Source organism: Littorina saxatilis, unplaced genomic scaffold (genome assembly GCF_037325665.1).
Source record: "Littorina saxatilis isolate snail1 unplaced genomic scaffold, US_GU_Lsax_2.0 scaffold_318, whole genome shotgun sequence".
NCBI classification, from domain to species: Eukaryota; Metazoa; Mollusca; class Gastropoda; order Littorinimorpha; family Littorinidae; genus Littorina; species Littorina saxatilis.
The window spans coordinates 117,332-135,144 of NW_027128844.1; the positions used below are offsets into that span (position 1 = coordinate 117,332).

The 17,813-nt window shown below is 43.2% G+C and overlaps 1 protein-coding gene across 1 annotated transcript; it reads right to left on the reverse strand.

Annotated features, from left to right (window-relative positions):
• Positions 1-280: 280 nt before the first annotated feature.
• On the reverse strand, positions 281-5,713 carry LOC138957175 (uncharacterized). The gene is made up of 4 exons (XM_070328333.1): positions 4,351-5,713; positions 1,751-2,518; positions 1,451-1,531; positions 281-1,294 (listed from the first exon to the last, which is right to left on the reverse strand). The coding sequence occupies exons 1-4, from the start codon at positions 5,120-5,122 to the stop codon at positions 450-452; spliced, it is 2,466 nt and encodes an 821-aa protein (XP_070184434.1). The 5' UTR covers positions 5,123-5,713; the 3' UTR covers positions 281-449.
• Between the last annotated feature and the right edge of the window lie 12,100 nt (positions 5,714-17,813).

A 17,813-nucleotide genomic window follows, 5' to 3' on the forward strand; every position in this document is an offset into this window, starting at 1 on the left:
CTCGGAATCCTTCTAGACACACGCACACACATATATATGTCACAGTAGAAACTAGAATTCAGTAGGATCCGGAATCCTACTAGTAGAGACTGGAATCTCAGTTTCTACTAGTAGATACTGGAATTCCAGTCTCAACTGGACTTTTTCAAGTTCAAACTGGAATTCCAGTATCTACTAGTAGATACCGGAATTCCACTTACAACTGGATTTTTTCCAGTTGAAAGTGGAATTCCGATATCTACTAGTAGAAACTGGAATTCCAGTTTCAACTAACAGCCAGTTCATGTTGGAATTCAGTTCAAATTGGAATTTCGCGATGGAGATGAATGTAGTTTCTTTTTTGTTTAAAATGAACAGTTGACTACTTTATTGAAAGCAAATCCATTGTTTAAAAAGACCCAACACCACAAACTGCATAGTCAAATCAATGAAAATCACATCAGACAACTTCAGGACATGTTCTTGCATTTCTTGCTGTGCGGGTGGCATTTGGTGCCACATGCAAGTTTGGCATCTTTGCACGGACACCTCTTTGTCATGCACGCGCCTGTGCACGTACAGACGGACCTGGCGACAGCTCCACGGTTTTGCCAACCAGTTGATGACCTGGAGGCTTGAATGAGGGACACTTCCTTAAGAGTCTGTGGGTTTACCACATTGAGATGTGGGAGGACCACACTGCTCATGTCCACAAGCTCCACCCCCCGAAACCAGTTTTTAACAATTCCAGTCGGGCAATACACCCGATAGACAGAATCACCGCCCCTCATCTTTGATTCCAGAATCTTGCAGGTCAAGAGCCGCACGTCAGTGTTGGTCCTGTCGGCACTGTGGATTTTCACTCCGACAGTGTGCCCGTTTTGGAATGATTGGGTCACGTCTTTTACCTTCTTTTGGTACCTCGTGTCTTGACGTCTGGCAGCCTTCAAATAGTTATTTCTGGCAACAAGTCGCTTCTCCTTGTGAGCCGTGTTCCCTTCTTCATTTTGCACTGTTGCAGTGCGTTTCCACAACACAAACTGTCCTACTTCTAATGGTTCATTCATAGGGTTGGCAATTGTAGGCACATGTGTAGGAACGAACACTTCGTCAACAGAAAACACAGCATGAGTGGTTTTAGTCACTTTCACACCATGCACAACGTCAAGATTTGTGTGCTCTGTGCCAGAACAAACGATGACGTTGTCGCTCAAAAGAAGATACTCCTTTCCTCGCTTGTGGCTGGTACAGGTAGTAGATGATGTACTTGGTGAATCCACGTTTTCTACAATGCCGAGAGAAGAACCACCAGCACCTGTGAAACAAACAAATTAAAATCGTCTACGCTGGTGTGAAAACCAAGAAAGGTGGTGTAAGGGTTAACCTGTTAACATCTTCAAACTAGTCTTTATAAATTGATAGAAAATATGGCACATTGAAAGTGTGTTGAGGGAAGTGTGAAGAAACTTACCAGTGGCATGCTGCTCAGGAGTGCTGAGAGAAGGTCCGAGAGGATCCTGAAAGTTGACTGCTTCTGAAGAACGGTCAGCACCTGTGAAACAAATAAAATGCAGTTGTATTTGCAACAGACATTTGCAGTCATTCTTCTTCTTCTCTGTTGGGAAATGTGACATGATAATGTGGCATGTATGTGTACACATTAATCACTGTGTACTAGTGTTTCGACGTTGAAGTGACACTAGTCCAATGGTTGCATGGCCAATATCTCTAAAACACAAGATTTTTAAAACCAATTCAGATAGAAGCATACCAGCAGTTGAAGGTCCGGGAGTTGGCAAAGAATTGTTGACTGGCTGCAGAACTGTATCAAAGACCACTTCACTCCACACAGTGATTCTCTCGTCGTCCTCGCAGCTGATGTCACTCTGGCTCCCTGACTGCACAACTGCACTTCTCTGACTCACGGCTGTGTCTTCTTGACTCAGAACTACACGCCCCACATTGTCCAGCCACACTGACTGCACGACTGCACCATCATGATTCAATGACTCAACGACTGCACCTTCCTGACTCAATGACTCGACGACTGCACCTTCCTGACTCAATGACTCGACGACTGCACCTTCCTGACTCAATGACTCAACGACTGCATCTTCCTCACTCACTGACTGCACGACTGCACCTTCCTGACTCAATGACTCGACGACTGCACCTTCCTGACTCAATGACTCGACGACTGCACCTTCCTGACTCAATGACTCAATGACTGCATCTTCCTCACTCACTGACTGCACGACTGCACCTTCCTGCCTCATTGTGGGAAGCATAACAAGCAGATCATTTGGCAAATCTTCTTCACGCACAATACCCTGAGCTGCAAATTCCTCCCAAACAGCTTGGTCCGAACGTGGTTTCTGACCAAATACAAGTTCATACGGTGTTGTCCCAGTTGCACTTGAAACTGATGTGTTGATTGAGTGAACCACAGACTTTAATCCCCTGCTCCATTGTGGGCCATTGGTATCCATCCATTTGCCTAGTTTCAATTGTAGGTCTCCGTTCCCCCTCTCAATGCACCCTGCACACAGTGAAGCAATCCCAGTTGGATACTGTCACCTTAAATAGAGGCCTTTTCAAGCCTAGGCCACTGCACTATGTCTGTAGCCCATATTTCAGGTTGTAAAGCTGATTTATAAAGCTGCTAGAGCAGTTTTAATTTGAGAAGTCGAGTGTATCATTCATCGAAAGGTTCATGGTACTGTCACAGTACCATTAAAGGGGTATGAAAGACCTAAACCGGAAGTAGAATTCCTTGAACGGCAGCTGATACATTACTCTATGAACTCTCATTATCCAGAAAATTAAGCCTGAAAGCCTGGTATTCGCTGAGAAACATCGGAAAACGCAAAATCAAAATAAACAATCCTTATCCGGAAGTGGTAAAAAAACAACGTTTTATTATCAAAAGGGAAGTGTGGCTTCGCGTCGGACATTGAGTTGGAATCTTCCAGGCTTCTCCCATCACATGGGATGATAAGATTCAGCCTTTAGGACCACTTCCGGATAATAATTGTTTAATTTGATTTTGAGTTTTCCGATGTTTCTGAAGTAATACTGGACTTACAGGCTTGAAACTTTGGATAATGAGAGTTGATAAGGTAATGTATCAGCTGCCGTTCAAAGATTTCTACTTCCGGTTTAGGTCTTTCATACCCCTTTAAGTGCCATGACCATTTCGACCATTTGGTATCAATTGAACCGTTATGGTGTGTAGTTTTTGAAAAGTGATGTAGTTGCAGCACTTTAGTACAACATGCCAAATGAACCCCTTGTTGCCCCAAAACGTCAAAATTTTGAAAAGTTCACTCATTCCCCTAATTTTTAAAAATGGCACTGTGTATTTCACTTTAAATGCAGTTAGACAGGCTTAGGAGATCAAACAGACCCAAATCGGTAACGTTGGATAACATATCGTTAATTTTGAAGAAAAAATAAGTTGGAAAAATGAAAAATGGCATTTTTTCCATATTTCACAGACAAGAGGTTAATTTGGACTTTTATGTAAAATTGAGGCACACCAAAATCACTTTTCAAATTTTACACCCCCAGACGGTTAAAATAACATCTATTTATCCATGTTAATCCATAGTTTGACTGATGTGATGAGAACGTTTTACCAAATATTGCTCAAATTCCATAATTTTTTTTAATACTTTTGATATATTCCCAGTCTTAATAACGCAATCCCTTCTCAAAATGCCTTAAAATACATCTGTAAAGGTCAAGGAAGTCAAACAGATTCATAATATGTTTTTAAATTAAAATTCAAAGTGCCGTTTTCCAAAACTAGGGGAATGAGTGAAAACTTCAAAGTTTCCTGGTTTTGGTAACAAGGGGTTAATCTAGCATGTTGTACTAAAGTGCTGCAACTGCGACATTAGTTTTCAAAACCTGGACATCATAGCGGTTCAGTTCATACCCATTTTAGCTTGTTATACCGCCAGTAAAAAAAAAAATCACAATCACAATCACCACTATGGAAATTTTAGATTAGACCTATTGCGTTAAATTTCGGTTTCATATTCCATGTTACCACAGGTAGGTCTGCCTCATTAACCCTTTCACTGCCGGGGTGTTTCAATTCAATGTCAGTAAAATGTGAAAAATGATCCGATTACGAAAAAAGCTGAATGTTTATCTTTTGACAGATGCAACAGACAAAACATGTTACCACCGGTAGGTCTGCCTCATTAACCCTTTCACTGCCGGGGTGTTTCAATGCATGGTCACTCTTCGACAAGAATGTTTTCTCTAACTGGCTAGAGTGCAGGACGGGTATACCCGTCTTGTAGGCACTGTAAGGGTTAATTTTCATTTCTGAAAAAAATACAAATAAAAACGAACACTTACCCTGACTTTCAGGATGTCTTGGGCGTCCATGGATGATCACTGTTCCAGGCCACAGATCACACACTTCACGTATCACGTTCGCCGTGAATTCTCTGCCATTGTCACTCTGCAGGAGGCGTGGTGGTCCAAAGGTGCAGAATTGGTCGAACAGATGACCTGCTACCTCTGCTGCAGTCTTGGATTCCAAGGGATAGGCCCAAGAAAACTTCGAAAAACAGTCCCTTGCATGCAGGATCCATTTAAAGTCCCTGTCAGGCCTGCTGCGGAAGTCAATGAGGTCGATTTGGACTCTGAGTAGAAAAGACAGATTGATCATTGCCTTTCCAGATGGAAGTGATTTCACCACCTGGCGCTGCCTGCAGCTGGGACAGGTCTTCAGGAACACACTGACTGCTGAGTGGTGGACTCCTGCGTAGTTTGCTTTGATTTCCGCCCACGTTTTATCCCTTCCCCCATGGCCAACATGAACGTGACATCGCGCAATTGTCGCAAACAATTCCTCTCTGGTCACAACCGGGCAGTTGGTTTTCTGGCAACATAGCATTGTCCTTGCCCCCACAACTTGTAATTTATAATGCTTTGCACACCTGTACTTGAATTTGGCACCTTCTGGACATTGCTGGCCCTTGTTCAGTTGCAGAGCTTTCACTATTTTTGTGTACTTCTCTTGGGCAATGCAGAAACATTCTCGTTTGCTGTCATCAAGACTCCGTATGTGTGCTTCTAAAAGAGAATAAAACAGAGTTTTCTGATCCTCTGACTCGGACTCCATCTTCAATCTTGACTGCTGTCTGTCACTGACACTTCACTCTGATCAACTGATCAAGACTCACTGTGAATAGAAGGGCCTCGGTTGTTCCATATTACTCTGGCTGGAGAACATTGGTCACTTTATTTGCAACAACAACTCAGATTCACGTGAAGAAGTCATTGTCACATCTAAGCTTTGTTTTCAAGTTGAACCCTCTCTGTGGATATGATCCCAGTTTCTTTTTCAGTTTTCAAATAATTCCAATTTCCATATTACTCTGGCTGGAGAACATTGGTCACTTTATTTGCAACAACAACTCAGATTCACGTGAAGAAGTCATTGTCACATCTAAGCTTTGTTTTCAAGTTGAACCCTCTCTGTGGATATGATCCCAGTTTCTTTTTCAGTTTTCAAATAATTCCAATTTAAACTGAATTCCAACATGAACTGGCTGTTAGTTGAAACTGGAATTCCAGTTTCTACTAGTAGATATCGGAATTCCACTTTCAACTGGAAAAAATCCAGTTGTAAGTGGAATTCCGGTATCTACTAGTAGATACTGGAATTCCAGTTTGAACTTGAAAAAGTCCAGTTGAGACTGGAATTCCAGTATCTACTAGTAGAAACTGAGATTCCAGTCTCTACTAGTAGGATTCCGGATCCTACTGAATTCTAGTTTCTACTAGGTCTATCTGAAGTCATTTAGTCAAATCTCGACTAAATTTTAAAAGAATTTAAAAAAATATAATAAACAAATATATTAATAAATTAATGAATAATAGAATAGATCAGTTGTAGCAAGAAGCGGTTGGTGTCTTGCCGCAGTCATCGTATCTGTAATTTTTCGTTTTCAACTTATTTCCGAGCTTGCCATTATTGTTTTTTGAAAGTGACCTTTCGCAGTCAACCTTGGAAAGCGGGAAGGGGGGGGGGGGGAGGATTTGGCTGTCAAGTTATCCTCCTTTTCACATTTAGTCAAGTAAAGTAAATTTTAAGGGGCTTTTTGTCCGTCAGGTCTTAATTGCCTATATTGGACATGAATTGGTTTATACGATTCGAGTTTTACGCCCTCATGGCTTTTTGATGTCTGCGTGTTTAGGTGGTATCAGCCATCTGCACTTATGGTAGAATGACCAAGATCTTTAACGTGCCATTGTGGTGACACGGGGGTGGGAGATGGATACCGTCTCTGGGTCTGCACATAAAGTTGACCCGTGTCCGTCCCGGCCCGGATTCGAACCAGCGACCTCTCGATCACAAGTCCAGTGCTCTACCACCTGAGCTACTCGGGCCCCCCTTTAGTCAAGTTTTGACTAAATGTTTTAACATAGACGGGGAATTGAGACGAGGGTTGTGGTATGTGTGTCTGTGTGTGTGTGTGTCTGTGTGTGTGTGTGTGTGTGTGTGTGTGTGAGTGTGTGTGTGTCTGTGTGTGTGTGTGTCTGTGTGTTGAGCGATTCAGAGCAAACTACATGGGTATGATATCCCCAGACAGTTTTCTCATTTTTTCCGAGAAATGTCTTTGATGACGTCATATCCGGCTTTTATTGATTGTTGAGGCGGCCCTCAGTCCGGACTATGGGATTGCACTTCAGCTGGGATGCTTACAAATTAGCTAATTAATTTGCCCATTAAAGTTGTCATTTAAAACGAATTTTCTATTACAGATTAAACAAATTATTGCATTGTGTTCCTCTTCTTCTCCTGATTTCAAAAATGTAAAGATATGTTAGGTTTACTTTACAAACGCGCTCAGAATTAAAGAAAATAGGTTGAGTATAATGTTCGCATGTTTCGCGGAGACGAGCGTGACCTGTTTCGGTCTTCGGGTATGGTTAGCCGAGACTGTATGATTGTTGTCTCGCGGCGACGACTGCTTTTTTGGAGTTTGATGCCTACAGATTGACTCAATGTTTTTATATCGCTTCACGTGACTTGTTTCTTATTTGATAAACGCTTCTCCTGGCCAGACGGAGAGTTGGCGGTGTGTCGGACAAATGTGCAAACACGCGAACAAACAAACAAACAAACAGCAAAATGAAATTAGAGAGAGACAGAGTCAGAGACAGACACAGTGACGCAGAGACACACAGACACAGAATACGAATACGAATACGAATGTTTACTGCATATAGGCTGTCAGCCTTTTGCAAGGGAGTGGGGGGGGGGGGGGGGGGAGAGAGGGAGGTACTATAGGTCGAAGTACAATAAATGTTGCTTTCTTAAACCGAATGATGTACACTTTCGCGGTGAAGAATCTTCTCGCTACTGGAAAGTCTCATAGCGAGTTGTGTTGCTCACGTGTGTAAGAAATGTCCGTCACACACACACAACCTCTGTAGGCTGTAAACCGTGTAGTTGCTTTTACTTTAACCGAGGTACAGTCTCACCACCGCCACCAGAATGTTCAAGTTGTTCGTCACAGACACAGAGACAGCAACATCGGCATCAACGTCTCGGTGTAGGGACAACGACAATACAAAAGATAGAAAGAAGAAAGAACGAAAGAAAGGAAAACATGAACACACAAATCGAGAGACGTGACAGCATGAATATGATGTCAAATATGAGTATGATTACCTTGAGTTTAATTTTTTTTTTTACATTTTCACTAATCTAATTTGTCCATGTAGATTAAAGCAGAGGCGGAAATTATTCGATTGTTTATTGTTGTTTTTGCTTTGTTCCGCTTTCAGTTTGATTCAAAAGATGTTTTGATGCTTGGAAGTTTATCACTGACACGTTCACAAGCATACACATAAATAGATACACCTACGCAGCCAGAGACACACATCTACAGACGAAAACTAACACACAAACAAACACACACACACAAACACACACACACACACACACACACACACACACACACACACACACACGCACACACACACACACACACACACACACACACACACAAACACACACACACACATACGCACACACACGCACACACACACACATACGCACGCACACACACCCACACACACACACACACAAACACGCACACACACACACACACACACACACACACACATACTTCCGCCACAACCACTTTCTGCTTTCTTTCTCCAACCCCGCTTCCCTCTCTCCTATTCCCCCTCCCCCCTCCCCAACATACTCACACACAAACACAGATAATTATTTACGCTGAGCATTGTCACATCAGGGAATAGAGATAGATAACAATGATTTTTCGCCCACAGCCCAAGGAACGAGGCCGTTCACTCCACTGCATTGCGAAATCCCGCGCTGCGAATTCTCAATGAGTTTCTACAGAGTAGAACGGAAGAAAAAACAAAACTCCTGCGCTTTCATTCAAATACAGTGAATGTAAATCATCGCATATAGGACTGCCTTCCAGCGCACGTTATTTGGCTTACATTTAGGACAAATAATTATCACTGATAATAAAGATACAGAGACACACGCGCCATTTGGGAAATACTTCCGTTTCTGTGAAAAAGACAACAACAAAACAAAGACGTACAGACAACCATAGAGCAATTTGTTTGTTTGTTTGCGCCATATCAGGGCGGTGCTGCTTTGACATATAACGTGCGCCACACACAAGACCGAAGTCGCAGCGCAGGCTTCATGTCTCACCCAGTCACATTATTCTGACACCGGACCAACCAGTCCTAGCACTAACTCCATCATGCCAGATTGCCAATTTTAAAGTCTTAGGTATGACCCGGCCGGGGTTCGAACCCACGACCTCCCGATCACGGGGCGGACGCCTTACCACTAGGCCAACCGTGCCGGTCCATAGAGCAATATTTTATATCTTTGAAGTAACATTTATATACTGATGAAGTCTGATTTTGATTATGAACATACAGAATTAAAAAAACAAGAAAGGTCAGTGATTGGAACGTTTATTTTTATTTTATTTATTTATTTATTTATTTATTTATTTATTTATTTACGAGGATTTATATCGCGCACGTATCTCACCACACAAGGCGACTCAAGGCGCATGTTACCTATTAATGCCGTGTGAGGTGGACATTTTTACACAATATATCACGCATTCACCTCGGCCAGTAGATCAACAGGCAGGGGAAGACCTGGAGCCAGATCGAAAGGGCAGCCCAGGACCGTGTCGGATGGAGAATTGTCGTCGATGGCCTATGCTCCCCCGAGGGTTCATAACGGCCTAAGTAAGTAAGTAAGTACACGGGTATTTTGGTGGACATTTTTATCTACGCCTATACAATTTTGCCAGGAAAGACCCTTTTGTCAATCGTGGGATCTTTAACGTGCATACCCCAATGTAGTGTACACGAAGGGACCTCGGTTTATCGTCTCATCCAAAAGACTAGCACTTGAACCCACCACCTAGGTTAGGAAAGGGGGGAAAAAATTGCTAACGCCCTGACCCAGGGTCGAACTCGCAACCTCTCGCTTCCGAGCGCAAGTGCGTTACCACTCGGCCACCCAGACCAGACCGTTTAACTTCTGGCAATGCAAAACGTGACAATCACATAATAAGCTTCGGCATAAATTAAACCTTTCAATAACTTACCATTCTTGTTTCTTGATTCTGAATTCTGGAATGTTAGCAGTCAATATGCTATTGGATTTATGAACATTTGGTTTGTTGAGTGGTAGTCGAAATCTGGGAATGGAATGTAAAATAGGCACACAAATTAAAACACAATGCATAAAAAGGGAACGATGACGTCGATGTCTTTCCTTTAGAAAAAGAAAAAGAAGAAGAAAAAAAGAAAGAAAAAAAGGAAATAAAGGGTTGAAAGCTTTGTCTTGAATTTCATCTGACGCTTACGGTCTGTGACCGAATAAATAAAATGTCAAACTTTTCTTTTTCATATTCTTCTTAAAGGCACAGTCTTTTCCGATAAACCGTCTCACCGCTCGGGCCTTCACATGGGATAAAGCCATCACTCCACTTGCACATATACAACAAATCAGCATCTAGACTGCTTCCCGTTGACTATTTGATGAATGAAGTTTTCAAACTTTAAAAAAAAATTTTTTTTTACTAAAAACGTTTATTTAATAAACAAGCCTACCTACTTTACAAAGAAAGCAATTGGAATATTTATTTTTGGAATGTGACCAAGTGGAGGGAAGACTTGATGTGAAATTCTAGCAAGATCTGAAATGACGCGCCTGTTTTTCACGGGATGGAGTGTGCCTTTTAATATAGGATCGTTCCCGTGTAAGGATCATGCAGGCCGCCGCAGATCCGCTTAGCACTTTGCATGGGATAAGACGGGCGCAGTGGCGTGGTGGTAAGACGTCGGCTTCCTAATTGGGAGATCGTGAGTTTGAATCCCGGTCGCTGCCGTCTGGTGGGTTAAGAATGGAGATTTTTCCCATCTCCCAGGTCAACTTATGTGCAGACCTGCTAGTGACTTAACCCCCTTCGTGTGTACACGCAAGCACAAGACCAAGTGCGCACGGGAAAAGATCCTTTAATCAATGTCAGAGATCGGTGGGTTATAGAAACACGAAAATACCCAGCATGCCTCCCCCGAAATCGGCGTATGGCTGCCTGAATGGCGGGGTAAAAACGGCCATACACGTAAACATCCACTCGTGCTAAAAACATGAGTGAACGTGGGAGTCTAAGCCCATGAACAAAGAAGAAGAAGAAGAAGAAGAAGAAGAAGCATGGGATAAGAGCATACTTTCACTTGAACAAACATCCCAAAATCAACAGCCGTGTTGCGCCCACCGCAACGACTGACTGACTATTGGGGTTTAACGTCCTCTTAGACCAACTGGTCTATATTGGGACAGGTATTGGTAATACGCTGAAGATATGGTGTGATACTTTGATTCGAACAAGCCCGCATTGGGTCTGTCTCGTCAAAATATCGAAAATACGATCATGATAATCAGAGACCAGAGATGATGCATGCGTGTCTTCGTGTTTTCCAAGCCCTGAGACTTTCGCTGTGAACGTGGGATTCTTTTTCGTGCGCATGTGTGCACACGGGGGTGTTCGGACACCGAAGAGAGTCTGCACAAAGTTGACTCCGAGAAATAAATCTCTCGCCGAACGTGGGGATCGGACCCACGCTGATAGCGACCAACTGGCTACAAAGCCAGCGCGCTACCAACTGAGCTACGTCCCCGCCCCTCACCGCAGCGTCCTGATATCCCTCCCTCAAGTGGGATGGAAAATCGACAAGTCTGGCAGCGGAACGAAATTCAGATTGACACCGGTGTCAGTTACAGTGGACCCCCCCCCCTCCCCCCGCCCCTTTAAGACCCCCAGTTTAAGACTCCTTCCCTTTTGAAGACCCTGTTTTCTCAGACTTTTTGTTCACAACCTCAGTAAACGTACTCCAATGTTAAGACTCCCGCCTTTTTAAGACCGCAACACGGTTGGCCTAGTGGTAAGGCGTCCGCCCAGTGAGCGGCAGGTCGTGGGTTCGAATCCCGGCCGGGTCATACCTAAGACTTCTATACTTAGCAATCTAGTGGCTGCTCCGCCTGGCGTCTGGCATTATCATGTGGGGTTAGTGCTAGGACTGGTTGGTCCGGTGTCAGAATAATGTGACTGGGTGAGACAGGAAGCCTGTGCTGCGACTTCTGTCTTGTGTGTGGCGCACGTTAAATGTCAAAGCAGCACCGCCCTGATATGGCCCTTCGTGGTCGGCTGGGCGTTAAGCAAACAAACAAACAAAAAACCTTTTTAAGACCTGATTTTCTCAGTGTTTTGGAGGTCTTAAAAGGGAGTTACACTGTACAAGAAAATAAATGTACAACCAAATTCCCGTCTGCAGACAGGCTTTCAACTGTTGGTGTGCGGGCGGGGATGTAGCTCAGTCGGTAGCGCGCTGGATTTGTATCCAGTTGGCCGCTGTCAGCGTGAGTTCGTCCCCACGTTCGGCGAGAGATTTATTTCTCAGAGTCAACTTTGTGTGCACACTCTCCTCGATGTCCGAACACCCCCGTGTGTACACGCAAGCACAAGACCAAGTGCGCAACGAAAAAGATCCTGTAATCCATGTCAGAGTTCGGTGGGTTATAGAAACACGAAAAATACCCAGCATGCTTCCTCCGAAAACGGCGTATGGCTGCCTAAATGGCGGGGTAAAAAACGGTCATACACGTAAAATTCCACTCGTGCAAAAAACCCACGAGTGTACGTGGGAGTTTCAGCCCACGAACGCAGAAGAAGAAGAAGAAGAAGAACTGTTGGTGTGTAAATAAGCGAAAGGATGCTTCTATCCAGTGTAAAAGCCCGGGTGGGTGTATGGTGATTAGGAGTAATTATTTGTGTGGGAAGGAATGTACCTTTAACTCACTATGTTCAAAATCAGGTCTTTTTGGTATTGATCATAAAGACTCAAAGACTCAACATTGTTACAAGAACAAGGAACATTGCCATGCAGTGTCGGGCGGTTATAGACATAAAATATATCACATTTACTAAGAATTAAGAATTGCACACACACACACACAAAAACACCACTAAAACATATCGCACTAATTAAGAATAGAGAATGCTATTTCACACGAAGAATCAGTGCATAATTGTGCAATACTTGTTTCATCACTTTCTTTTCTCATATCGTATCAGCGCCTTAAGAAACGTTCTCTCGAGACGCAAATTTGATTCTGTCATTGCTGCTAACTGATGCGCTTATGCAATGATTTACTCAGATATGCGCCATGACTTTATATTACTGATTGAATGACTGTGAAAAGTGGAACCTGGTTGACTCTTCAGCCTTGGATTCGTCGTTGTCATATTTGTATTGCTGTTGGAGACCTAAACGTCTAGCAGTCGAAACCTGTGGTTTTTAGGACAACGAAATTGGTGAAGACGTTGGAGGAATAGAATGTGAATGCGTGATGTACCCGAAATCGCCGTCACGGTAGACTAATGTAAAACAGTGTTTTATTCGCAATGATTTATGTTCCCGAACACCATCTTATGTGTGCACGTTTATAGTAGTATTGGCGTATGGTATCAACATTTCAAAACTAGAACCAATCTTGGAGCGATTAATTTTCAGACAATGCATTGGCAAGGAAAAGTCCCTTAAGATTGTGTTCTTGTTTCTGTGTGTGTGTGTCTGTGTATGTGTGTGTGTGTGTGTGTGTGTGTGTGTGTGAGTGTGAGTGAGTGTGTGTGTATGTGTGTGTGTATGTGTGTGTGTGTGTGTGTTTGCGTGTCATAGTGTGTGTGTGTGTGTGTGTGTATGTGTGTGTGTGTGTGTTTGTGTGTGTGTGTGTGTGTGTGTTTGCGTGTCATAGTGTGTGTGTGTGTGTGTGTGTGTATGTGTGTGTGTGTGTGTGTGTGTAGAAAACACGAGGTTCTTGAAAAAATCGTCATATTAGAAACGGAGTGATAAACAGCAAGATAAAAACTCACCTCCCTCCCTCCCTCCCTCTCTACATCTGAGTTTCATCCCTTCTCCGCCCATCCAAGTAAACAACCCAACTTGACACGCACTAACCAGACCAGACCAGCTCAATCCGCACACGTAGGTCTGGATACAATAACACAAAGTTGTTTTCCTTAATAAACCCTAGCTTGCCACGCACAAAAATGTCTCGGTCCAATCTAAGTCAAAAATAACCCCACTCCATCTACGATGAAAATAGACCCTCTCGAGTTTTCGGTCTATCCTTGCTGCTATAACCTTGTTGCAACCACTGGGCATAAAATCAAATGTATGCAATCACGTAGACGCGTGCTGCTAAATAAAACCTGATAAATCTAGATCGATGGACCCCAAACGATTCGCACGAGCCCTTGAGCACGTAAGCGACAGGGAGCTACTCTAGCGTAAATACGCCGACCGTCTGCGCCTGCGTCACAGACGTCACGAGTGTTCCAGTCCAATCAGAAGCGATTTGACGCTATGACGGCGCTTGACGTCACTCGATGACGCGGGGAGGGGAATTTCCGGTGCGGCCAAGGTGAGGATGAAAAGGTTATGACGCTGTGGATGTTGACGTCTTTTTTTCGTTTCTTCCTTCGTTTCTCTCTCTGTCTCGGTCTCTGTCTCTGTGTGTCTGTGTGTCTGTCTGTCTGTCTGTCTGTCTCTCTCTCTCTCTCTTTCTTTCTATCTATCTCTCTCACACACACACACACACACACACACACACACACACACACACACAGACCTCTAACATCCATTTTGTATATTTGTCACTGCCTAGACTCAAGCTGCTCTTTTTTTATTATGGATATTTCAAGTCCAAAGAAGCCAATGTTTTTCTTATAGAAATGCATACCTTGAAACTGAAACCACACGGTGACTGACAAGTTGTTAGCTGGGAACACATCTAATACAGTTAGATAGCCTGTTCTGTAAAACGTACAGATTCTAAAAAGGTAAATGCGAGAATTTGTGTTTCACTGTTTCACTCTTACGGTTACATTTTTTTCTGAGTCTGTTATGGAATCAACGATTCCATTTCGACTGCCAACAAAACAGGCTAGCGAATATTTTAGTAGCAGCAAAAATAACTTCGTGACTATAAAGAGTACCTGTTTGTGTAAAGAGGCTTGATAATTAACTCAAAGCGAGTTTTCACAAAGAGTTAAATTTTCCCAGTTAAAACGAAGAGAGGTACAGAAAAGCGTGCTATCCCGCTCAGCGCGACCACTACCGCACTATCCTGGCTTGTCGATTTCACTGCCTTTACCACGGGCGGTGGACTGACGAAACTACGAGTATGCGGTCTTGGTGAAACGATGCAGTGCGTTCAATTTCATTCTGTGAGTTTGACAGCTTGTCTAAATGTAGTAATTTTGCCGTACGCGACTTGTAAAGGCCTACTTTCTTCAATTGTTTATAGGTCTTAAAAGGGGTTCTAGTGTAAAAAAAATAAAAAAAATAAAAAAATAAAAAACAGGCGACATAATTATACACCACCCGATAACACATCGACTGACCGACCATTCGACGACAGAAAGACATACAGTCTTAAGAATATTTTGAACAACGAACACAAGCTACAGCTAGATCAGCTGACGAACACACACACAAACACACACACACGTACACACACACACACACACACACACACACACACACACACACACACACACACGAAAATAGACACACAAACGTACTCGCATACTCATGCTCGCATACTCATGCACACACACACACACACACACACACACACACACACACACACACACACACACACACACACACACGCACACACTAACTAACTAACTAACTAACTAACTAACTAACTCGAACATTAATACTAACACTAAGGTTGAAACTTTTATTTTTAGATGCCCTTATTAAATAGCCTTTATCTAAATTTTAAAAAACCTGTGTGCACGAATCGATGCATTTTTAAAACATTATTTTTCATTACCTTTGTCTGTGCTTGGAGGTTGGGGGGACTGGAGGTGGGGGAGGGGGGATGTAGAACAAGTTCTATTTTAGTCCAGGACGAAGATATCATATTGGAACATCGGAAAGAACATTCACGTGCTTTTCCTTCCTAATTCTCCCCTTAACAAGCAAAACAAAAGACTGCCAAACTAGCACTCGAGCCCCCTTTTTGCCCTCATCAGTCCATATTTAGATAATAAGATTTGCCTCTTCCGTTAAAGATAATCTGCATCCCTGCGCCCAGTTCCGTACACAAATAATCCCCTGTGTCCCTCGACACAAACAAAGGAGTTCAAAAACCATTTCAAATTCTCCCTTAAAAATCCAGTGAAACGAGCACTGGAGCCCCCTTTTTGCACTCATCAGTCCAAACTCAGATAATAAGATGTTTTCTCTTCCAATCCGTAACATATACTCTGCATCCCTGCGCGCAGTTCCGTACACAGATAAACCCCTGTGTCCCTGGACACATACAAAACAGTCCAAATATCATGCTGGATTCCATGGGCGAAGGCCGAGGAAAGAGCGAGGGTTTGTCGCTTGAAAAGGGCTTGTCGGATCTGGGGACAGTATTGGTCCAGCTGTCTTCCTGCAACGGGGGAAGAAAGTGTACTGGGGTGCCCTTAGACTGCCCACTCATGGAGGAAATTAAGATTTAAGTCGAACAAAAAGCGAACGACGAAGAAGAAGAAGTCGAACAAAACAGATTTTAATGAATGGTTACTGTCCACACAGGAGGGGGGAGGGGAGGGAGGTGGGTGCGCGTAAATGTGTGTGTGTGTGTGTGTGTGTGTGTGTGTGTGTGTGTGTGTGTGTGTGTGTGTGTGTGTGTGTGTGTGTGTGTGTGTGTGTGTTTATGTGTGTGTTTGATTCACAAAAAGGTTATTGGTTTAGGTTAATTTGTTTGTTGTTTGTAACAGAGACAGATTTTTTGTTTCATATTTAAACAAAATTTTCATTCTAAGTTTTGGCAAAAAGATTGAAAAAATAGTGTCTTTTCCTAAAACCGACTGCTATTTTGTAGATGATTATTTTGAGGGAAAAAAGTGGGTTTTTTGCTTGTTTGAAACAGAGGCCTCTTTTGCGTCTTATTTAAATAAAAGTATACTTTTCCTTAATTAAAAAAGAAAAAGAGTCCACCAGAGCATGCATTTTCTGTTTCTGTTTCTGTCCCTTCGGATCTCTCTGCCTGCCTGCGCATGACCTAGGGGGGTCCGGGGGCATGCCCCCCCGGAAAATTTTGAAAAAAAGGATGCAAAATGGTGCAATCTGGTGCATTCTGAGGATGATCATTACCAGTTTCAGGCAGCAGATTTTGTCACTGATTAATACCCCCAAAATTGAAACTCAATGTAAAATAAAGAAATGCATACCTCATTCAATATTTTTATTTTTTGGCTGGGGGGGGTCCGGAAACCCTAGAACCCCCCCCCCCCCCCCCCCCTCGTTGTGGGGGTCAGGGGGCGAAGCCCCCTGAAGCTGACGGGTAGGTCATATTCTGAGATAAGAAAATGGTCGCTCCTTGCATAAAACGGCATAAAATAAGCAATAATTAAAAAAAAATTAAATAAGTAAGGTACATGTTTAGGCTAGGGGGGGGGGGGGTTGCGCAAACCCCATAACCCCCCCGGTAGTCCGGCCCTGTACACACATGCCGACACAATGTTGATCATTGCTTCAATAATTTGAAGATGGTGCTTGACAATTAACCACGTGAAATGAGTATTTCGGTGTTTAGCCAAAAATGTTAAAGTTTCTACCACAGACATACACACATACATACGCACGCACGCACGCACAGACAGACAAAGTTTACCATCGCATAGGCTACACTTACGTGAGCCAAAAAATCAAAAGTAAGATTACTTTCTGTGCAGAGTGGTAATTGTTTGCCGAATCATTTTTTTAACTGCAACCCATGTCAATTTGCGCAATTGATTCAAGAAACAAAAAACTGCTGTGCACATGAAGCTGCTAGGCTGTTGATTTTTAGAATAGGTCCAAGTTCATGTATTCTCTTGTCCCATGGACACATTCTGGGCAGATCTGAGATGATGAGTATGTTCGCCGCGAAGAAAAGTATCTTTATAAAGTGAAGGCCGAAAGGCTGGGATTATTTGGGTATGAGGTACAACGTAGACAGTACTATAGAAGGTCCCACAAAGTGGCTCTATGCCTTCCTTAATAGACGTTTTCCGGAAATAACTCTGTCAGGATGTACACTCGTTGTGGAAGAATTGCGCCCCGCAATATTATGCAGTGTCCGCTCGATATGACCCCATTTCTTTCACAAATATACACATCGGAGTTTACGATTTGTTGCGGCAATGCTGGATCGCTTACCCCGAATGATAGCCGAC